At 39.4% G+C, this 25426-nt stretch overlaps 1 protein-coding gene across 3 annotated transcripts in view; it reads right to left on the bottom strand.

Moving 5' to 3' along the window:
• Positions 1-25426, bottom strand: part of LOC123315813 (transducin-like enhancer protein 3-B) — a 149826-nt gene that overhangs the window by 87997 nt on the left and 36403 nt on the right. For all 3 annotated transcript variants that reach the window (XM_044901674.1, XM_044901672.1, XM_044901673.1), the window contains exons 3-4: positions 23641-23704; positions 16221-16265 (exon numbers count right to left, since the gene is read on the bottom strand). In XM_044901674.1, the coding sequence (XP_044757609.1) occupies positions 16221-16265; positions 23641-23704 (109 nt within the window). The remainder of the gene's footprint in view (positions 1-16220; positions 16266-23640; positions 23705-25426) is intronic.

Raw genomic sequence — 25426 nt, 5'->3', positions numbered from 1 at the left:
GGTCGCAGTTTTCTCTTCTGTAGTAATATTGCATTGATCTTGATTTTCCACTTTATGCACCAGTCATTTGTTTAGTCAATCGTTTCTTGTAGAACTCCTTCTATTACTTCTGGGTTGCGGTGTCGAGTTGCTACGCCTGTGTCGTCAGCATATAACGTTAGCATGGTTCTTGGATTCTTTGGAATATCGTGAATGTATATGTTGTACAGAAGTGGCCCAAGTACTGACCCATGGGGTACTCCAGCCTCTATATCTCTTGTTGTGGAGCATTCTCCTTCCACTTTCACGCAAAATCTTCTATTTTTGAGATAATTCCTGATCAACTTGCATATTTTGAACGAATATCCAGCACATCTCATCTTATATATTAATCCTTCATGCCATACTCTGTCGAATGCTCTGGCGACGTCTAGTAAAACAAGACCTGTAGCTTGTTTATTTTGGAATCCCTCAATAATGTATTCTGTGAGCCTTGATAATTGTTGCTTTGTTGAATGCTCTCTTCTGAATCCGAACTGGTGGTATTAGTTTCAGATTTTCGGTTTCCTCATTTAGCCTCGTGGCTATAATTCTTTCTACTACTTTTCCTAACGCCGACAGTAGACTTATCGGTCTGTAGTTTTGCGGGAACTTCTTTTCTTTGAATGGTTTATTGAACACTATGACTTCTGCTGTATTCCATTTTTCTGGGTAGTGTTCTGTCCTCATAATTCCATTCGCGATATTTGTTAGAGCGGCTATACCTTCTCTAGGTATCTATGAAAACTTGAAATTGGTCGAATAAAACGACCAATGAGTGTCACAGACCATTCAAGACAACTTGTCCCAATTCATAGTCACCACTGACCCATTTTCCGGTACCCTCGTCAACTTGCCGCCATCCTTTGCACCCCCTGCGAGGGGGGACAGGCCAAAATTAACGCGAAGTGCGGAAAGCAAGCCCCTAATTTCCGAACTGAACGAAAATACCCCGTAACCGTCATGAATGCAAATTGGCGTTGACGCGTGTGCTTTTGTAGGGCGCCCCATCTGTCAGCCGAGCGGCACCCCTGTATCTCCCTCCGGTACCCCTACCGCGGCAACGCGTAACACTAAAAAACGAATATCACATGTAGAATGGCTCAATAAACATCGTACGTACGCTGAAAATACACGCAATTTGTACATGCACTGGCTCCGAACGTAACGTGGCGCTTTATTAACCTCGCACGCGTTATGTAAACACAGGGGCGGGCCGGGGGGGGAGAATACGGATGAGGGGGATGTTTGAAGCGGTTTCCCGGAAAATTCAACATGGAAATTCGCGATTTTATAGACGTTTCTGGTCGCAATTGAGTTTTTCGTTACAGTTTTAACAGAGTAAAATGTTGTGGGTGCTACTTGACATCACTGATGTGTATCTGCTGATGAAAATATCACCTCAGCCGGAAGTTATAGTAATAATAATGAAAATTAGTGTACACCTCCACTCTTCAGTTAAATCTTGACAAACTCTATCGAATGTACCAATATTTGTTTTGATTCGTCAAGATTTGTAATCTTCGCCCTCATCGCAGTCAATTTTAAGTTGTAAACCGTTAAAAAAGTTTCGGTTAACAAACATTCCTTTAATGTACCGCGTCCCACATTTACATTTGGGGAAAGACAGAAGTAGTGGAGTCAATTTCATTGCTTCCTTCAACTGATTCAGGGATTAAGGACTGGAGGACATCATCATATTCGTATACTTTGTTGGCTTGATTTTTTGAAGGGAATATCACGGGTTAACAACACTGTAGTCCCCTTCTATCAAACGAACCCCCATTGTGCAATATGTTTCGATTTTCCATAATGAAAAGTGAGCTTTTTCCCTATCAAAATATCTGTAACAGATTGCCCTCCCTCTGACTAAAATCGTGACGGTGTTTCGCACATTTAATCCATTCGGGTGAATACAGGGGTTCCATTCAGTGTCAGTAATAAGATACGGCACTGATGCTTATATCGAACAATCTAACCAAACAAATAACGCAGACAAAGAACCAAAGAAGCCGCACCGGCACGACGAAGAGGGGTAAAAGGGACCCCTATTCCGCGGGACCGAGGGGGAGTGAAACGGGATGTTTGCAGAAGTTGCACCCTTGGCAATGGGGTGGATCGTCGAACGTTCAAGCATGACCTATCATTATGTTTGTCTCTCGTGTATTCAGTCTGTTTAATTATAGATTTCACGTTAGGGGGATAGGATCTCGGTAATTTTGTTTATTATTCCCATCTATCTCATTATTCGATTTGTGCACACATGCTGATGGGACTGCAAGTTGGATTATCAGCGGTAGTAGGAGAGATTTGAGTTATGATCATTTGATTATCGGAGTGTTTGACTGGTGGTGGTGGTGTCTTTTGATAAGGAACCTAATCGATTCAGAACATGTTCCTGCTGAAAGCAGGTACAGAACACGACAAACGCTGCTTGGGTTTCAACAAAATTTCCAAAGAAAAAGATATAGGCAGTTTTCAAACTTTGAGTTGAGAACGTTCTCGAACGATTGGATGGGAATCTTTTTTTCAAATACAGGGCGAGTCTTGGACTCGCACAAATATTTCAACAGTAGATTCTTGAGGTCAAGGGAAACATTTTTTTACTATTTTTTCCGAATCGGCTCGGTTCAAAAGATACAGACTGTTGAAAAACCATTAAAAAAATATATTTTTCGCTCTATCTCAAGGGTTTTATCGAATGAAATGAATTTCGGAAAATAGTTTTTCAATTATTCGATTAATCTTCTTCCAACACAAGATATCACCCACACCTTCCAGTTTTCTCATTATGACTCTTACTTACAAAAAATACAGAAAATTCAAAGAACACAACTCTTGAGAGTAAGGTGGATGCTAGCTAATGAATATTTGAACGTTTCGTAAAATAAAAGTATTCTTTATATTTTCTCGTATAATGCTCGGTTTATAAGTGATTTGATGTTCCAAAATTAAAAAGTATCTGTGAAATTTGAAAAATTGGGTACTTTGGCTGAAAACAACTCTGTTTAAAAGATCCGCAGATGTGTGGTGTCACAGATTTAGCTAGTTATTCTTTCCAGGGGTGGCACAGCTCATTATGAAAAGTTAAAATGGCTATATCTTTTTATCAGGACCAAATTGGAAAAATGGTATAGGAAAAAAGTGTTTCTTTTGACTTCACGAATCTACTCTTAAAATATTTGTACGAATCAAAGACTCACCCTGTATATGTACAGGGTGGGCAAAATTCGTAGTCTACTGACTGGATCTAGAGAACTATATCAGCTAGAAGAAAACGGATGACACATTCTCCAGCTCTTTTTTCGTGACTAATCCAAATCTGAAAACAGTATCGGCCTATCATTTTTAGATTTCGAGTTATAAACAAAAATTGAGATTTTGACGATTCCGAAAAGTTCTCATAACTTTTTTGTCTTTGGAGTTACAGATCTGAAACTTGAACCTTCTTAGGCACTTTCGTGAGTAGAATCTAGTGACAGACGATTTTTTCAATTCAAAAATAACAAATTCAATAAAAGTGTGCATTTAAAAAAATTAAAGTTCACCTAATGATTAGTAATGAAAAAATAATTTGAGCTCATCAGCGGATTCTACGTAAAAAGTGCCTGTAGAAGGTTCAAGTTTCAGATGTGTAACTTCAAAGACAAAAAAGTTATGAGAACTTTACGAAATTGTCAAACTCAAAAACGAAGTTTCGTAGGAGGCTGCGGTTGTCACCCTTCTTTGTTTCTCTGAAAAAGAGCTCGGAAATGTGTCATCCGTTTTCTTCTAGCTTCTATAGTTCTCGAAATCCTCTCAGTAGACAACGAATTCTGCCCACCCTGTACTTGCCAAAAACTCGACCTTGTAATGGCCAATATTTGGATGTATAAATCGCATCGGTACTGACACCGGCCCTGCAGCCGAAATCCTTTGTGTAACGCCGTATCCGCAGCCCGAGGGAAAGTGGCCACTGATGTGATCACGAACCGTGCAAATCGATGTTCGTTTCACCCCTCGAACCACCCTCCGCTTTTCTCTCCCCCACCGACGCCGCGCCGCCGTTCCGACGACGGGATTCTCCACTAGTAATAAACCACTTCCCTTTTTATGGTCCGCTCCTCCAACGGCAGAGATATATGAACTGCGAAGCACATCATTAATTTATGACCGCTTATTGATTCCGGCCGGATCGTTATATTATTTCTCGAGAGGTTTCCGAGGCACCTCTGCGGTTTTAATTATCGCCGAGATAATCGTCGGAAATCTCTTCGTTCATCTTCGTTAATTATGACGTCCCTCGGATTTCGTGTGTTTAGTCGATTAAGACAAGAAGTAGTTGGGGAGCCCAAGAGGGAAATTCCGGATTTATTCGAGAGTGTCAGATTAACAAAGATGAGTACCCTGTAGAGTACCTCTACCAAAAATTAGACCTGCATATAGGGGGAATTGTCTATGACAGCCTGTCAGAAATGTAAAAAAGAACGATCATTGTACATACCCAAGCGTGTCATATAAAGATATATGTGGTTAATTACATGTTGAAAAGTATATACTCTCTTAATCTGACAATTTAAGTGTGACGAATATGTGTGGGAAGGCGCCGAACTTGCCAATTGAAAACGTCACGTGTACATTATCCAGCGCGGTGACTTTTTTTATATTAAAGCTAATGATTCAATAATAACGGGAAAAATCTGATCTGACATGACAGTTTCAGCAAGCCAAAACAATAAAAATTGGCCATAAACGTCACCAAAATCAGTTTTTTTGAATTATCTCCTCTCCTGGGCTTCAAATTGTATTCGCATTCATGATAAAAGTTGTAGAGCATAACATTTTCTACGAATTTTGTTCGAAGCAATTTTTTCTACGATTGAACGTTTTCGAGATATATGGCGATGAATTTACATTAGACTAGGTTTCTACATTGACCTTGGCCTTTCGCATGTGCGGCTAAGCTCCTCGCGCTTATCGCCCCCTAACTCGTAAGCTGTATAGGTTGAAATACCTACAGAAATGAGTTTCAGTAAGAAGAAATAAGAACACTGATAGAATCTTCCTGGTTGCATATTCAAAAAATATTGCTAGATCTTAAGAAGTGTTTGGATGTTGTAACGTCCGAATCACCTGAATACGTCCCTGCCGCCGTTCGAAAACATCGGGAACATCGCGTATATCGCTCGAGGTGCTGCGAGAGTATTCTCGAACAGGGGCGTATTGATATGAAAGACGCGCGGTGGGCTCGAGGGGTCAGAGACTGACAATTCGAACGTGACGTAAGGTCACAGCGGTCCTTTTAAAATGCAAAAAAATCGTTACTTGTACATACTCGAGCGTGTAGGATTTTTTATTTAGATGGTTAATCCCGGTGTTGCAGACGTGTTGACCCATTAATCTGACCCTAATCAGGGGGGGTTTTCTTGATCTGACAGTTTGAAGATGATGATAAGGCATTTTTTTCTAATATCTCCCTTCCTGTACCTCTAATTTTCGATGTAATCATTATGAAAGTTGTAGATAACAGAATTCTATACAACTTTTGTCTGAAGCAATTTTACATACTCTCAACAGTTTTCGAGTTAAAGGGCGATAAGCGCGAGGAGCTTAGCCACACATGCGAAAGGCCAAGGTCAATGTAGAAACCCAGTCTAATGTACATTAATTGCCATATATCTCAAAAACGTTCAAACGTAGAAAAAATTGCTTCGGACAAAATTTGTAGAAAATGTTATGCCCTACAACTTTTATAATGAAAGCGAAAACAATTTGAAGCCCAGGAAAAGAGATAATTCAAAAAAACTGATTTTTGTGATCTTTACGGTCAATTTTTATTGTGTCGGCTTGCTGAAACTGTCATATTATATTTTTTCCGTTAATCTTGAATCATTTGCTTCAATATAAGAAAAAAAAGCCACCGTGCTCGAGAATGTACACTTGACGTGTTTTTTTTTTCAATTTGGCGCCCTCCCACACATTTTCGTCAAGCTTAAATTGTGAAATTAAGAGAATATATACTTTTCAACATGGTATTAACCCCATACGTCTTAATCTGACACGCTCGAGTATGTACAATGATCGTTTTTTTTTTTTATTATTCTGACAGGCTATCCTAGACAATTCCCCCTAAATACAGAACTAATTTTTGGTAGAGGTACTACACAGGGTCCGAGGTATCTCTCCTTATATCTGACACGCTCGAGTAAATCCCGAATTTCCCTCTCGGGCTCCCCAACTAACGGGGTTTCAAGAAAATTCCGCAATAACAACAGAGAAACCTTGTCGCGTCAACCGTAACAGGACATCGCTGAAAATCACTACGACAAAAAAAAAAGTCAATTTCCCTGCAGGACCGGGAGCCACACGACGACCAAAAAAAAAAACGACCGGCAGCGGAGCCCGGGATTGCATATTTCGCAACAGAATGAATCCGTAATGAACGGGACTCAAACGGGAGAATGCATACGCGGGAAAAATCAACAAGCGCAATCGCGGAGCGCCGAAATTAATAAAAATAAAACCGCGCCCGGAAAGAACTTGCCGGGGGGCTGAATAACTAATAGGGGGCGAGGGGTCGACGCGGTTTTAATTAAAAAGCGGTTTTCGTGTTCCGATCCAACGGATGACGGATGATGGGAAAAATGATAAATTTATTCGGCAACCCCCGCTTTAGCTTTCCGCGTGATTACCATCGCCACACCACCGATTATAATTGGAACGGTCGTGCTCGTTCGGTGTTTACGCAACATACACTGGCACTATGAATTTTAATAACAATAATTCCGCCGGAGCGCGGAGCTTTATCAACGTCCCTCGCTTGCACGACATTTGATTTTTACGATAAATTCGCCTTCAGGGAAAACTGTAAAAGATTACTGAACATTCATTAAGTGTTGTCGATAGAATAATAGAATCCCTACAGGGTGGGTCTTTGACTCGTACAAATTATTCAACAGTAGATTCTTGAGGCCAAAAGAAACACTTTTTTCCTATACCATTTTTTCCGATTCGGCCCTGATAAAAAAATATAGCCATTTCAAGTTTTCCTAATGAGCTGTGCCACCCCTGGAATAACAAAATTACCTTCCAAATAAACAGATAAATCTGTGATACTACACATCTGTGGATCAATTAAACAGAGTTGTATTCAGCCAAGGAATCAAATTTTTAATTTATGAACATCAAATTACTCGAAAACGGCGCATTATACGAGAAAATATGAAGAATACTTTATTCTACAAAACGTTCAAATATTAATTGGAAAACGTCCAACTCAGTTTCAACAGTTTGGTTCTTTGAATTTTTGGTATTTTCATGGTACGTAATGGTCATAATGAGAAAACTGGAAGACGTGGGTGATATCTTGTGTTTGAAAAAGATTAATCAAATAAATGAAAAACTATATTCCAAAAATCATTTCATTCGATAAAACCGTTTGTGAGATAGAACTAAAAAAACCATTTTTTTATGGTTTTTCAACAGCCTGTATCTTTCAAACCGAGCCGATTCGGAGAAAATGGTATAGGAGAAAAGTGTTTCTTTTGACCTCATGAATCTACTATTGAAATACTCGAACAATTCAAAGACTCACCTTGTATTTAGGGCGCGAATGTAAGTTTACTTCAGATCTTCTCAAGCGTTTGAAAAACAATCCCCAAACTTCACTGGAACGCCACCTACCGGGCTCGATTGCGACTTCAAACTATCCGAAGCTTCACCCAAACCCACCCACAAAATTTCATCAAAATCATAACTGCCATTCAAGAAAAAAGTTCTGTAGGCGCCAAGTTGATTTTTATGGAATTTTCAAATTTTCTGCATAGTCTACCTGATTTTTATTTTCCAAAGATGCTTCTACGAAGTAACTGAAAACTTCGCAGGAAGAGATTTTTCCAATCGGTTGAGTAGTTCGCAAGTTATGGCATGACGAAGCGACATGGTGGTAATTAATAGACAGGGGATTCCCTGTCAAAAAATAGTGTGGGGTCTTTCAACTGTCCAATTCACTGAACACATATACGAATGTCTTGATAACGGGTTCTATGTTACTATGGTTTTTTTTTCGACCTCTCAAGGGCTTTTTACACTCTCTCTTTGAACTCTATCCTTGAAAAATTATTTTACTTGGTTTCAGGGGAATATTTCTGGATTGGTTGAAAAGTTATCTAGGAAAGAGACCAGCAACTGTCAAAGTCGACGATAGTGTATGATCTGAGTTCACTTTGAAATTAGGAGTACCACAGGGATCCGTCCTAGGGCCTCTGTTGTTCCTTTTCTCTTTATCAATGCAATTATAAGAGATGCGTTTGATGATTTTGTTTGCTGATGACAGGCCATTTGTTGCTAGGGCTTCTTTTTTCGATAAGCTTCAAATTTTGTGCGAGTTTCAACTCAATCGTTTTGTGAAATGGTGCCATACAAATAATCTTGCCATCAGCATCGAAAAAGACTGAATGTATTCATTTTTCAGTAAGTAAATGTGGCAAGAAACTTGTTCTTCGCACATACACCAATCTAAGGATTGTGGTAGATAGAAATTTGAGATGGTTCAATCCCATTGATTTAGTCTGTAGCAGATAAAAAAGCTCATTCTTCGCTATAGTAGAGTGAGACACTTGCTTCCCATGTCATAATTAATTCCTGATAGCTTGATTCATTAGAAACAAATAATATCCTTGTTACTTCTCGCTAAAAGTAACGGTTTTCGAGAAAAAAAAATTATCAACAGGTGGCGTCCTGTCGTCATCAGCCAATCATACAACTCCGGCGCGAAAGGCCTTTACAGCGCTCGTTATCGGCCGAGATCAATCATTTTTATCTTCGAACGCCCGAAAGGAAGGTTTCCGTGATACGAGGGGACACGGCGCGAAATTGATTAACGAAATATTTCCATTTCGACATCGCCGAGGGGGATCTGCACACTACCAGGGTCCCCCTTTCCCAATGTTCCGTTTTTAATTGAACAATGGAGAGAGATTAAACAGATAGACGGGTATAATCGCCCTGCTAAATGCAACGCAGGGGAGACGGCCGATGGGAAGAACACGGTTTGGGTCGATAAATCCAAAAATAGCGCCCCTTTCGTCGGGGGAAACGATACCCTATAAATTGGGCGCTGTTGATGGTCGTCGACTGTCACATCAATTGTTGCGGGAATGGAGGAAAAAAGTTACATCGATATATTATTTCCCTTGATACGTCTTGACTGCACACTGGTTTGTTATGGGTTGAATACTTCTTTTCAACATTTCGAAATGAGTTTTTTTTCATAATTACTATTCAGTGTCATTATTACTGGGCCAATAGATATAATCTCGAGGAGTTCTTGATCCTGGTCATGGTTTTAAGGAAGACTGCACAAACCCAACATAGAACCCCGTTTGGTTTAGAACTCTAGGCCATAGACCATAACAATCAATTCTCTTAAAGTTCGAAGACGACATAAACACTAACTAAACACACACAATGCAGACTCATTGATTCATCCATTGCTGTATCCCGTTACCGAGAATAAATCTACAAAAAGACTCAAAAATAAAACCATCGGTGCTATCAAACTTATAATTTCTTAGGGCTACTTGCGACTGTGTGCCCTCCTGTGACTGAAGAGACCCAACCGTGACCTACAGATCCTTCCACACTCCGGGCATGGATAGTCACCAACCAGATCTGGCCGCCGCTGTATTCTTCTCGAGTCTCCATTATAACTGTGGACCAAAGACCTCCACTGTGATCTGTCTAACGCTAGTTGTTTCCAGTTAAGATTGGCATTAACTGATTTTAGGGATTGATGCAGTATATCCTCAAACCGTTTATACTGGTCTCCTAGTTTACGAGCTCCCTCTGTGAATTTACCATACAAAGCCATTTTGGGGAGTCTTGTGTCTTGCATCCTTAGAATGTGGGCGCTCCATCTGAGTCTGGGTCTCGTTACTTGGGTCTCAATAGTTATACAACTCGCGCGCTGCAAGACTTCTGCATTTAAAACTTTGTGGAACATTCTGATGTGCATTATTTGTCTTAGATGACGTTGTTGCGTTTGTTCAAGCTATTTAATATGTCGCCTGTAGGGCGTCCAGCTTTCGCTTCCGTAAAGAAGCGTTGGGAGGACCACTGCTTTGTAAAGAGCCGTCTTGGTCTTCAGATTGGGGTCGTGATTTTGAAAGAATCTGTCCTTTAGCTTCCAGAATGCCCGTGATGCCGAATTGATACGGTTGTGTATTTCCGTGTCTAGGTTAGCCCTAGTATTCATGAAGCTTGAATTGTTTGACTTGTTCTAGAGTTTCATCTTCCAGGCTGATAACTGTTTGAAGGCTTTCTGGCGGACTTACCAGTCAACACGGGAATACCAACTTCATAAGCTTGTTCCTTTCACTTACAGTAGACGATGGCTCCATAATGACCTCTCCTAAATGCAAAGCTGAACTTTCTGCCAAGACATTTGCCGCCTACTCTTCACTGAACTCCACGGTAGACGTATTCAGTTTCCTCCAGAGTATTTTTTTTTTGGTTTTCTTCTTTTTCTTCTACGTGCGGTGTCCCACTGGGCTGATCTGAGGCCTAATGACCCATTGTTCATCTGCTTGTAGTTGGAGAGACTCAAACCCTGAGACACGCTGACAAAAACGCCACAAGTTGACCGAGTGGAGTCCCTCTCACCATAGGAATCGTGGCTGTTGTATTCCTTAGGTGTGTCATCCTTAACCCTTCAAGGTTGCTGCAGATCAACAGACCATTTCATCAGTGCTCCTACACCAGCGGCACAGGGAACAGCCAATCAGTCCCATTCTATTTAAGTGTTTATCAAACAGATGGCCAGTCATTGCTCCAGTCACTAGACTCAGCTATTTCCTCTCAAGTGCCAAGAATTTTTTGACGTCAGTTACAGAGGACGGTCTCTCAATGAGAAGATTTTTTTGGTTTCTTTCTTGTCCAGAAACTCTTTCTTATAGGTGCATTTTCCTATACTACAAAAAAGGTCTGGGCCAGTGAGTGACGTTTGTGCTCCCTTTCTGGTTTGCTCGTTTCTTTTGATTCCAGAGTGACCTATAACCAAGACTAGATAGATCTTGTTGCTCTTGCCTATTTCATTGATTTTCCTTGGGCATTCTCATGTCAGCTTTGAGTCGATGACATAGGAGTTGAGTGCTCTGATAGCGGCTTGACTATCAGAATTGATCGCTGTGTCACATCCTTGATAGTTCCTTTCCAGGTTTATGTCCACGAATCTTTTGATTTCAAGTATTTCTGCCTGGAAAACACTCGAGCAGCAGCCTAACGATAGTGCACACTAAGTGCTTGCCTCGTATATTCCAGCAACAACCCCTGGCATAGTTTTTGAACCATCTGTATACCATTTAATGGTATTAACTTGGAAATTTTGGGCAGTGTTTTCCTTTTCCCATTCTTCCCATTTACATAGCACCTTGTTAAATTTCTTCTCAATGCTTGTTGATGTTTGGAGAGGACTAGGTATGCTCTCTGACTTTTAATTCACTCATTACCACCTGTATCTACTAGATAGCCTCATAGGCTGCCCTATCTACCACTATATTCAACTATACAGCCGTTCGTTCCACGTATCGAGATCTACATCAACCCAATGCAAACCATCCTCCCTTGGACCGCTGTAAGTGGACCGAAAAGCCTAAATATTCGAGTCAGAACCCCGAGACCCTTCCGGGACATAAGTCGCCGACGAAACGACGTGAAAGCGGCCATTTTGTCCCGTTTAACCGCATTAAATCAAGACGTTGGCGCAAAGTGGCGTACAAGCCGACTTCGGACAATTGATATTCGGCCGGCATCTCTGCCCGCCGACGGCATTACCCGAGGTCTCAATCTCGCCGAGATACACTTTTTGCGCGGGGTGGAAACCGGCGAGAATTGGATTTTTCCGCCATTCCGAGAAACTACCGTACGTGTCATTTTTCGAGAGGGGCTTCCCGGACTTCCCCCGCGCTTTATTGCCCTCGTCGTGGCGCGGGTATTCGAGGGGCGTTTTATATGCGGAGCTCGGTCGTTTTTCCGGCCGAAAATGGGCGCTTTTACGCCGCTGCCGGGTCGTAAAAAGGCTGACCGCCGCGTTTCTCGGCCGGGGCTTTTATTGCGCGAGCTATGTTCGACAGTTGCAGTATATTTTTTCTTGTTTATTATCAATCGGGCTGGAGGGAGATATCGATAGTCGCTCTCCATTAACCGGCACCCCTGCGACATATAGAGTGATGTCAGCCACTGGAAATTAAACAACGCAAGCCACCCAGGGCTTTCACGCAAGAATAAAATTCAACAAAATTATCCCAGCCAACTGAAAAATATTCGAACTCGAATGCAACGCCATCTACGCAGTTTTACAAATTTTTCTTTCCTTCTGCAAATATCGGCCGGTAGAAAGTACAGGGTGGGCGAAAAACTCGTTGTCTACTGAGGGCATCTCGAGAACTATAGCAGCTAAAAGAAAACGGATGACACATTCTCGACCTCCTTTTTCATGACTAATCCAACTCTGAAAACAGAATCGGCCTATCAGTTTTAGATTTCGAGTTATAAACAAAAATCGAGATTTTGACGATTCCGAAAAGTTGTCATAACTTTTTTGTCTTCGAAGTTACAGGTCTGAAACTTGAACCTTCTCAGGCACTTTCATACGTAGAATCTACTGACAAAAGATTTTTTCCAATTCGAAAATAACAAATTCAATAAAAGTTTGCATTAAAAAAAATGAAAGTTCACTTCACGATTCGAAATGAAAAAATATTTTGAGCTCATCGGTGGATTCTACGTAAAAAAGTCCTTTAGAAGGTTCAAGTTTCAGATTTGTAACATCAAAGACAAAAAAGTTAGGAGAACTTTACGAAATTGTCAAACTCAAAAACGTATCGTAGGAGGCTGCGGTTTTCACCATACTTTGTTTCGCCGGAAATGAGCTAGGAAATGTGTCGTCCGTTTTCTTTTATCTGCTATAATTCTCGAGATCCTCTCAAGGACAACGAATTTTGCCCACCCTGTACATGCGGTTTCTGAACCACCCTGAATTTGTCCACAAGGACGAATTTTTCATCGTATCAATTGATTCTGTTTAGATTTCCAACAAAAAGCAATTTTCTCACTTGGTATTTTGCCAATTTGCTCACGTCAATAACAATAATGTTTATTTTGTTTGTTGATATATTTATTCCACCAGTTTATTTTTGTATTAAATTGATTGATCGTCTGGAATTTTGTTAACCTAATTTATTTAAGTCAAATATAATAAATAATATAATAAATTAGGTTAACAAAATTCCAGACGATCAATTAATTTAATACAACAATAATGTTTATAATAAATGACTTTTCACTGTTTCTTTTCAAATGGCTCATACAGCTAGGCGAGTCCAGAGATGTCTACGCTTTTCCCCCACGTACGGCAAACAACATTCTGCCGTCCCTCTGTATTGAGCCGAGGATACTACATCAATAAAATGGGCAGTAACTTTGAACATATTGAGTTCACAAAGTGAATGGGAATAATATTCACTATGAATATTCATAAACTTTATGGAATAACACGATAAATTACTAAAGTATAGCCAAGATATCCCGGAATCGTAATAATATACGAAATCAACTGGAAAATATCATATATTAAGCCTGAAGGGAGCATAAGTAAGAGTTGAATTGAATATTCATCATAATCCGAAACTGCAGCAACCAAAATTTGTTAAGACAAAACTCATCGCTCTTCTTTTGTCTTCATTAGCCAGGTACGGCGGTTTTAAAACTGCCGTATCTGCGTACCCTCAAAAGCGATGCAAAAATGAATAAGCTCAATTTTAACCTTCCATAACTATCATTTCCTTCCATACGCGAGGTGAGATAAACTTAATCACTACCCCCAAATCTACACCGAACTCCGGACCACAGAAGCAGTAGTTTTCGCAGATCGTCTGCTGTAAAGTTTGTTGTGTCTTGCCGCAAAGCTCCAGCCAAGATTTACAGTCCCCGCGCCTGTTTGTTGAGTACCCTGTAATTCGGCCTCACTAACTATGTAATTGCCCTACTGTTAAGTTATTTGCCGTTATCTTGTCGGGAGCAGAATTCCGGTAATTTAGCTGCGACCCAAGTCGAGCATTCTCGTCTTTATATCGGTCATTAGTCGGGGAAAATCTCATGGGGTATATTTTTTTTCGGTTTGCAAAGCAACTGGATTTTCGTTAATCCCATGTCTACAGGATGGGTCCTCGACTTGTACAAATATTTCAACAGTAGATTCTTGAAGTCAAAAGGAACACTTTTTTCCTATACCATTTTTTCGGATTCGGCCATGATGAAAAGATATACCCCTGGTTTCATAAAGCTTGATCGGGGAATCAACGCTTGATTGACGAATAGACGTCAATTTGATTTCGATGAATAATTCAGTCATGATTATTCAGAATATCATTCTACTATCAAATTCTGATGTTTATACGTCCATTCAATTATTCCCAATTACTACTTCTTCAATATATTCAGAAATGAAAAGATTTCAGTGATTTCGTTTTATAAATCGAGTGACTGTCAAATAATTGATCGGACAATCAAAGTTTTATGAAACCCGCTGATAGCCATTTTAAGTTTTCACAATGAGCTATGCCAGCCTTGGGGGAACAAAATTCCCTTCAGAATAACAAGCTGGATCTATGACACTGCACATCTGTGGATCTTTTGAACAGAGTTGCAATCAGTCAAAGTACCCAATTTTCCAAATTTCACAGATACTTTTTAATTTTTGCACATCAAATTACTCGAAAACGGCGCATTATACGAGAAAATATGAAGAATACTTTTATTTTACAAAACGTTCAAATATTCATAGGATATCTTCCAACCTAGTTCAAGGGTTGGGTTCCTTGAATTTTTTGTATTTTTATGGTACGTAATGAGAAAATTAGACGACGTGGGTGGTATCTTGTATTCGAAAAAGATTCATCAAATAAATGAAAAACTAAATTCCGAAATTCATTTCATCCGATGAAACCGTTTGTGAGATAAAACTGAAAATAATTTTTTTTTATGATTTTTCAACAGCCTGTATCTTTTGAAACGAGCCGATTCGGGAAAAATGGCAAAGGAAAATAATGTTTCTTTTGACGTCAAGAATCTACTATCAAACTATTTGTACGAGTCAAAAACTCTCCCTATACAGGGTGTCCCAAAACTAGTGGATTAAATGTTACACCACGATAGAGTAGACTAAATATATTATTGAATGACACCAATATTAGTTCAGCGAAAATGTACCGTTTCCTAAATAATGAGAATTTTATGAAAATACCTAAAGTTGCCGAATTTCAAACAATTTTTTTCAATTACAGGGTCAGTTTGTGACTAATAATAGCGATTGTACATCATATTAATTCTAGGTTATTGTTTTATCACACCTAATTGAAATGATTCCAAGTGGTTAATCGAAAACCCAAGTAAATGTAAATTGAAACAATTGTTTTTTCTACATAATTTTTATTACACAGAATAGAGCCCCTCTATAGGGGTGATAATATGGTCAAAAAACGCTGTCCTTAATCACAAATTGGCCCTGTGAAGAGAAAAGTAGACCGAAAATCGGCAATTTGAGGTTAGGTTTTTTTGGAAACGGTACATTTTCGCTCAACTAATGTTGGTGTCATTCGATAGATAGTATTTGATCTACTCTATCGTAATGTGACTTTTGATTCACTAGTTTTGGGACACCCTGTATATGTGACAAATACAATTTTTGAAATCCTTCGATAAATTGCTTCAAATGTAGTGAAAACTCTCAGATATTTGCGCAATTTATTAAATCGCAAGCAAAACTCTTCCTAACTTTCAGAAACCCTAAATACAAAAATTCATGAAAACGAATGAGATTCAGAAATTCCCATGGTAATTTTCTCCCCGATCTTTATTATCCGCCTCTACAAACAACCCCGGCGTAAGCGTGGGGTTGAACAACCAGGGTATATGTATTTAAAGAGAGTCGGTTAGATTAGGGGTGTGTTAATTGCCAAAGGTACGGTTTCCACGCTTTGACGTTTCAACCCCTACGAAGTTTACATACCTAAGCGTAGTACGCCGTTTGATAACACGGGTAGGAAGTTTCGGGGGTTCGAACCGGGGCGACTGATCCTAATTTTTGAGCTCGTAGCTCGTTCGACTTTGGGGAATGTCGGGGGATGTTTGGTGTTCGGGGATTCCTGAAATTTTCGGGGACTTACCTGTTTATGCATTTCCACGTTGAGTCCATATGACATTTCGTAATACTGAAACAAAAAAGTCAGATTAGAAGGGGAAGAAACGGCGAGAAAAAATGGTGATACTTTTAAACAGCGGTCTCAAATTTGCGAAAACATGAAATATTCCAACTTTCATTTTCACAACGAAGTGAAAAGATTCAAGGAACCCAAGATCGTATTGAGTGAGACTTATATTTCATTGCAAAATCAAGAAAAAATTGCTCAAGTTCTATACAGGGTGTTCCTAAATTGAACGTACAAACGAAAAGGGGAGATTCCTCAAGTGAGTTTAAGAAAAAAAAGTCCCATGAACATGGGGTCGCAAACGTTTCGTTTTCGAGATACAGAGTGTTGAAGTTTGAATTTTTTCCAGTTTTTTTCTCATAGTATATACACTTCACAAGATATTCAACTGAAATTTGGCATAGATATTACATTTTAGAGTTCTCACCACGTGACATGGCAATTTCGATAGAAGATCTACAGGGTGATATTTTTTCTGGAACACTGCCACCTGTTCTTCTGCAGAACTTTTTTTTGGTGAGCAACTGTTAATTTGAAAAAATGTAAAAAGAAGCTTTGTTCTTATACTAAACTTTTCGGTCTCTTGTAGTTTTGTCGTATCTACCAACGATTTCGAGAAAAAAAATTTTGAACGATCAGAAGAACAGGTGGCAGTGTTCCAGAAAAAATATCACCCTGTAGATCTTCTATCGAAATTGCCATGTCACGTGGTGAGAACTCTAAAATGTAATATCTATGCCAAATTTCAGTTGAATATCTTGTGAAGTGTAGTTACTATGAGAAAAAAACTCGAAAAAAATTCAAACTTCAACACTCTGGATCTCGAAAACGAAACGTTTGCGACCCCATGCTTATGGGACTTTTTTTTCTTAAACTCACTTAAGGAATCTCCCCTTGTCGTTTGTACGTTCAATTTAGGAACACCCTGTATTTCCCTTTAATTCCCTTATAATTTAAATCACCAGTCACATTAAGTGAAGGAAAATGATATTAGAAATTTTCAAATCCCGCACTTCAAATCTCGAATACTCCACCGCCAGCTCTTTTAATGCTTCTGAAACCCTCTGTATACAATTTAATGGTATTTTTTTGGGAGTATCTATGATAGATTGTGTGGGTAAATCAAAAACACCGCTCTGAAACGGTTTCGAAAATAAAAAACAAATTCCTGATACCGCTGGAATTTTATCGGTCGCATTATTTACAGATACACTGAAATTCCCAAAACATATCGACGAAATGCATAGTCGCCTCTCCCCCAGTTCATCCAATCGATCGTAATTGACTCATCCATTGTTCCACTTGTCCGTGCTATCGTATCCCACTTATGTCCCGACATTTACCTAAGATAACGTTTCATCTAACCACTTTAACGAGCTACAAACCCATCTACTAATCTCATTATCAACCCGGTCGCCGTTTTAACGATATATCATTAAAATCAATCCGTAATATAGATAATACGGTATCAATCCAGTTTGCTGCTTGGTCGTATCTACTTCGATATACAGCATATATAGCCGGATGTAATGGTTTATTGATCGATGGTTCGACGTAATCCCCGATATTGGATTGGATGTTTGACGTGTATTAAATATTTAACTATCGTTTGATATTGTGATCAAATGTAAACACATATCTGTGTACGTGTGGTTTGTCGATTCTTGGTAGTTAGATGTTCAAATATTGTAGATCGGGGTTTACGCTGCAATAAGCGAGATTTTTCATTCCCCAACGACGATGCTTGTTTAGGAGTGAATGAGATAGCATTTCCCAACATCTTGTTAATTTTCTTCCAGTGTCATCGAGTTTGGAATCATTTCTCATCGTGGCAAACTCATTCTTCCTTCAGTCATCAATACAACTTTTTACCCCACTGTTCCTGTATTTAGTCAGACAGAAAACAACATTTCATTTTGTGACTCATAAATTGTTTCTCGACGGACAAAACGGAGAGTGGAGCCGCGCCTTTACGCCGCTCGAAGAGACAGCCTATAAATTCCTGCCTCAACATCCTCCCTACGACTTGATTGCCCGTGTAACATGCACCAAACGTGAAAACTTGTTGTGAAGCGTATAGCAAGTCTCTCGTACATGCGAGCTACCGTTTCTGACGTTGGCGGAGAAATCCGAAACAAGGTACAAAAGCTACGTGACGGGTTGAACGGTTGAAGAGATGGGGCATCCTTCCCATTCCTGAATCGTTAGAAACTCCGAATGGGTTAGACGACCTGGGAGGTGGCTATTCAAGGATTTATCCGAACGATGTTCTTTTGTATCATCTGTTTGGGTATCTTCATTAACAATTCTGTGACATGATCGTTTCAAGATGACGTATGGGATGAATGAGGACTTATTCGATGCACCAGACAGTTTTTGTCTGATCATTTTCGTCTATCTCTCCTTGCTATTGACCAAAAACGAATCATGTAAAAAAGCATATCCAAAACTGTAGAATAGATTGTTTTTTTTGGAGCAGGGGGAAAATCTGCAAGTCAGACGAACCACCCTCTCCTGAGGGGTATCAAGTGAGGGGATTCTCACTCTCCTGAGCTAAAGACTCACTAAAATCTCTTAACTGCTTCTTGATTATTGGTTCCGTGCATTTGCCTATAAACCGTTCATCTCTTAGTCAGTTTTCTTCCCGCACACTATCCTGCTGGGATTTATGTGTCTATTCTCTATTGGATAACACTTTATTGGATTTTTCAATAAGTTTCTGTTCTTATTTTAATCTCTTTTTAATAGATCTCTTGGTCTCCTTCGGTAAATTCGCATTCTCCTTTTGTCTTCCTCTGGGTCGTAGTCCACAAGTCTCCTGAGTTCTTAATTCGGATGGTTTTTCGCTGTTCCGAATAATTTCTCTGCTTTTCTGTTCATGAATTCCGTTATGGTTTTCCATTTTAGGTCCCTATAAATCTGCCTATTCCTGACAAACCAAGGTGCACATCGTAGCAGCTTGTTTTCAGTGGCCTGAATTTTTTTGATATGGCTGTTTGCCGAGAAACCGCAGGCAACTGATCCACAAGTCAGTTGAGGCCTAGCAACGGCTTTGATTATCTTCAATTTTGTTTCTTTCGACATGTGGCTTCTTCTCCCTATCAGAGGGTAGAGACTATTTTCATCGCTGCTTTCGTTTTGTGGATTGCTTGTCTGATATGACTTTTCCAAGTAAGTCCTTTGTCAAGCGTTATTCCTAAATATTTGGCTTCATTTTTCCAATCGATTTCTTCGTCTTCAACTTCTAGATTCGTTGTGGGTCGCAGTCTTCTCTTCTGTAGTGATATTGCTTGGCTCTTTTGCCCATTGAGTTTGATTTTCCACTTTATGCACCAGTCATTTGTTTCGTCAATCGTTTCTTGTAGAAGTCGTTCTATTACTTCTGGGTTGCGGTGTCGAGTTGCTATGCCTGTGGCGTCAGCATATAACGTAAGCATGGTTCTTGGATTCTTCGAAATATCGTGAATGTCTATGTTGTACAGAAGTGGCCCAAGTACTGACCCTTGGGGTACTCCAGCCTCTATATCTCTTGTTGTGGAGCATTCTCCTTCCGCTTTCACGTAAAACCTTCTATATTTGAGATAATTCCGGATCAACTTGCATATTTTGATCGAATATCCAGCACATCTCATCTTATATATTAATTCTTCATGCCATGCTCTGGCGACGTCTAGCAAAACAAGACCTGTGGGTTGTTTACTTTGGAATCCCTCTGTAATGTATTCTGTGAGCCTTAATAATTCTTCTACATCAATTTCTACGTTCGAAAACAAATGGTAGGTAGAATTTGACGGGATTTTCATATCATTATGCTTTTTGTTCACTGTCAAGCTGACGTGGAATCGACGAAATTGCCTTCCATTTCGAACATAAACCATAAGCATTCCCCCCCCCACACGTCTAAACCATTCGAACCTCTCCCAACAATCCTCCATCGGAAATTTCAATGCGTGAAAGAGCTCGAACGTTTGTTTGGTCGTGATTTATACCCCTCGGTTCATCCGGGCGGACAAGTCTGCTCGGAGAACGGAGAAAAAAAACACAAAATGACAAAATCAATTAGGCACGGAAGTGAAGCGTCGACTAATAATAGAGAGGGGTCAATACACACACAAAAGACCGAGCCTACTCATGATCGAGCGTCCTTCACGAGCCAACTGGCACCGTTAAACAACAGGACCAGCCGATAATTTCAAGTTCCATTGCATTCGGCCGGCCGTTCTGCTGTCAAGAGTGCATCCGTCTTCTTTTCTTCTCGCCGTTTGCCTCCACCCACGACTGGCTGCCACTTTCCGCGGTTCCTCGTACAAGATATGTTGCCCGATAACGTACAAATCACTCGGCAGTCGAACGACTTTGGGGTTTCTCTGTTGGCAGCCTTGTAAAATGAACGGTTACCGATTCGTGACCCGTCAAATGTCAGTTCGCGATGTTAACGATCGATACTCCTTCACTCCGTACTTTGCACTTGGTGAAGAACACATTTTTTTTCTCAGGATGGGCTCATACAGCGTTACTAAGAACTAGGACCCTTAGACGGAGACCCATCCTATTGCAGATGGCGTTCACGTGTTGCACATTAGATTGGTGAATTTCTAAGGTCTTAGTTCCCATCTTACGGACTAAGACCCAACGAAAATAAAATAAATATACCACCAAGTCGGATTCAGAACAGAGCAACAATTATTGAGGCTCACAGAATACATTACAGAGGGATTCCAAAATAAACAAGCCACAGAGTATGGCATGAAGGATTAATATATAAGATGAGATGTGCTGGATATTCGATCAAAATATGCAAGCTGATCAGGAATTATCTCAAAAATAGAAGATTTTACGTTTAAGTGGAAGGAGAAAGCTCCACAACAAGAGATATAGAGGCTGGTGTAACCCAAGGGTCATTACTTGGGCCACTCCTGTACAACATATACATTCACGATATTCCGCAGAATCCAAGAACCATGCTAACGTTATATGCTGACGACACAGGCAGAGCAACTCGACACCAAAGCCCAGAAGTCATAGCACGAGTTCTAAAAGAAACTATTGACGAAACAAATGACTGGTGCGAAAATCAAGCTCAATGGACAAAAGAGCCAAGCAATATTACTTCAGAAGAGAAGACTGCGACCCACAACGAATCTAGATGTTGACAGCGAAGAAATCGATTGGAAGAATCGAGCCAACTGCCTCAACTGACTCATGGATCAGTTGCCTGGGGTTTCTCGGCAAACAGCCATATCAAAATAATTCAGACCACTGAAAACAAGCTGCTACAATGTGCAATAGATGCACCTTGGTTTGTCAGGAATAGACAGATTTATAGGGACCTAAAATGGGAAACCAAAACGGAATTCATGAACAGAAAAGCAGAGAAATTATTCGAAACAGCGAAAAACCATCCGAAACAAAAACTCAGGAGACTAGTGGACTACGACCCAGAGGAAGACAAAAGGAGAATGCGTTTCTACCGAAGGAGACCAAGAGATCAATTAAAAAGAGATTAAAATAAGAACAGAAACTTATTGAAAATCCAATAAAGTGTTATCCAATAGAGGATAAACACATAAATCCCAGCACGATAGTGTGCGAGAAGAAAACCGACTAAGAGATGAACGGTTTATAGGCAAATGCCTGGAACCAATATTCAAGAAGCAGTTAAGCGTTTTTAGTGGGTCTCGAGCTCAGGAGAGTGAGAATCCTCACACTTGTTTCCCCTCAGGAGAGGGTGGTTCGTCTGACTTGCTGATTTTCCCCCTGCTACACCAAAAAAAAAGATGTAGAAGAAGGGCAATGAAAGGAGAGTAGAGCTAAGGTGCGATTCCGAACGATGAAGGCACATCAGAACCAAGAACTAATGAAAAAATTATATATTAGGCAAATTCCCGTAAAAACAAGCAGGATTAGTTTGGTGGATAACCAACCACTCTGGAGTGTAAGGACTCCAACACTGTTCCTCAAGAGAGGATTGATGTCCATGAAAAATTACCCATGGTATAAAAATTTCAACTTTGTTGGCATTGTACAGACTGACTGAAATCAAAATTCTTCCGTCAACTTCTGTCTGCTGAAGTTTTTTCCTACGAATTATTCATGAGAATGCTTTGGCTTTGAATGCTCAAGCATTTGTGATGGCTCCAATCAAAACTGTTTTTCTCGATTATGATATGGATAATTTAATATTTGACGTGCAACATGATCTAATGAATGGAGTTCAAGAACATATAGAACGAAAATTTCATCTAGACTGAGCCTTGCATGATATCGCTGAAACAGTTTACAAAATGCATCATCTCCGATAATCCGTAACAAAACATTCGTTGCCAAATCAACAGTTCCAGCAGATATCGTCGGATATGGATAAAAAACATATCATAAATGAAACTTGACCTTTGTTCATCGGTAATTTATAGAGCTCCGCGATTCGAATGGTACAAGTGAAAGGACAAACATCGAAGCACGGGTGTTCCCTGGTTAAATTAATAATTTGTACATCGAAACCGACTATTCGAACATATGTTTTTCGTACCTGCGAATCATCCATCATAATGTCGGACGCTGTGAAATTATAGCTATTATCTCGTGAATATCAATTTGAACAGCTCAAAAGTGGGACGATTATCTTGAACGAAACGTCGAACTGGTTTCTGGGATTCGTGCTTACAGAAAACGGTGCAGAAATGATACAGGGTGTCTCATTCATGATTTGACGCGTTATGAACGAGTGATGAAATCACTAGACGATGCAGTAATAGAGACTTTCAGCTACTCAGTGTTATGTCACAATTATGTCTATTATAAGAATAGGTTGTTAGTCCTATGTTGAACAAAGTGTCCTCAGTTTCTAATTGAAGGTTTTCCACTGAGTTCTTGCCACGAATGGTTTATTTCGCTTTATATACTGTGACATGAAGAGCTCTTCCTAACTCTTTTCATAACCCTCTTCAAAAGCTCCTAATGGTTTCCATGTATTGATACTGTAAAAAATAACAAAAAAAAACGCAAGAATTTTCAGAGGAATCTTTTAGTTATTACACTCTGAAGTATCTTCCCCGAAATCGACAAAATTCCAACAAAGCCAAAGTGGCTCAGGAAGGTAATTACTTCCAACAGTTTTTTACCCCACAGCGGTCGTGAACTTGAAGAGGTTCTCATCAATTTCTACTACGCTTTCTCAAATATGAAAATATTTGTTCTGAAAGGGGGACTTAATTCTCGAGGATATTAATTATTGCAAGGCGTTCCGTGTAATTGAGTTCCCAATTCATCCCAATTTCCTCCCTTCCAGAAAAAGATTCAATGGTCGTAGCACATTCAGGAGAAGTTAGGATCAAATACAATTCAGAATTCATATAATTACTATGATGTCTAAACTTACCATCACATAATGTCGTTGAATTTCGATCTTTTCACTGGCTAACTTTTCACATTCTAACTTCAAACTGGAAAAAAAGAAAACATATATCAATGAAAGTCAAAAAAATTCAATATAATTTATGTTGCATATTATCATCCATGTTATGTAATAATGTGAAAACTTTTCAGGTATTTGGACATGTATATTTCGATATTCCTCTTTTACATCAAAAACACCGACGTTTCGGTCTCAAATCGGACCTTTATCAAGGCTACAAAAATAAAACAGATTAAAATTAGAACATGACAAATTTCACAAGATTTACATTAATGATTCTACAGGAATTGAGTCATCACAATAAAAACATATATCAATCTGTTCCACCGTATTCCTTTTAAAATGGCCATACATTCAGGTCTATTTTCTATTTCTCTACTTCAATATTCCAGAACTTTCACAATATCGTGGAAAAAAACACCGAAAATTTATGGGTTAGGATCACAGAGTACTGTTTAAAAAATTCTTTTGACAATAATCGGGATTATGTTTGATGACTTCTGTGCTCCCTTGTCAAAAAAATTTTTTAAACAGTACTCTGTGATCCTAACCCATAAATTTTCGGTGTTTTTTTCCACGATATTGTGAAAGTTCTGGAATATTGTAGTAGAGAAATGAAAAGTTTTCACATTATTCAATATAATATTTTATTATACACGTCTATTCATTTTTAAATATAAATCAATCAGCTAGCAGCTTTACCCATACAAGTTACTCAATTGCTCAATTGAATATGGGCCTCGAAATCAAGAAATGATCTGAAAACTTCTCCATACGTACATCCATATACGAATAATGAAGAAAAATCAAATATTTGACTGCGGGCAAGTTCGACGATGACCGTAATGGCCATCAGCGATAACTCCTTATCGAAAATGTAATCCAGTAGTATTTCCACTTTCAACCGTAATGAAATTCAACAGAATTTTTAATGAATGTAATTGATAGGATTGATGACATGGCATGTCTACGGTGTATTAGAAACCATTCGATACTAATTATCGATTCCCGATGGACGTTTCATTAATTCAGAATGCAGGTTCACGTTGTAGCAGCTTGACGAGAATATGAAATGACCTATTAGTGTTCTAGGAAATGTTTCAACGGATATTCAGATGCCCATTTATTGATGATGATGATGATGATTATCTGGCTGTTAGTGGATTGAGAATCTGTACACTAGCAATGGGAAAAGGGTATTTTGATTTTTTGAGTGTTTGTCGAGCTGGCCAGGCTCTATCTATATTCCACGTGTGGAATTCATTACAACTGTAGAAGTTGTAGAGGCCAGGAACAGTCTTCTCTACGTAAGAACCTTTTCTAAAGGAATAACTGAAAATCTCAATCACGGCTGCTACGACTGTCCCCTGTACTCATACAAAGTTTAAGAATCATCTGTCGTTCAATTTTTCACTTATCTCCCTCCACAACAATGGACTACACCAAAACCTGTCCATTTGATACGAGGATGTATTGAAAAATTGTTAGCCTACTATAGAACCAAACAAAATATCATTGTCGAAATAGTTTATTACTCAACATATTCTTCTCTTGATGGGACATATTCATCACAGCGGACCTACAACGTCCACAGACGTTGTAGTCCTACTTTCAAAAAAGATGTTTCCTCCTGCTTTGCAAAGCAGACCTCCACAGCCTGTATTACCTCCTCGTTGGAGGAAAATTTACGACCTATTAAACTTTTTTTCAGTTGAGAAAAGAGATTATAGTCTATTATAGTCTGATGGAG

Source organism: Coccinella septempunctata, chromosome 6 (assembly GCF_907165205.1).
Source record: "Coccinella septempunctata chromosome 6, icCocSept1.1, whole genome shotgun sequence".
In the NCBI taxonomy this organism is placed as follows: domain Eukaryota; kingdom Metazoa; phylum Arthropoda; class Insecta; order Coleoptera; family Coccinellidae; genus Coccinella; species Coccinella septempunctata.
This window is presented reverse-complemented; position numbering and strand designations above follow the sequence as displayed.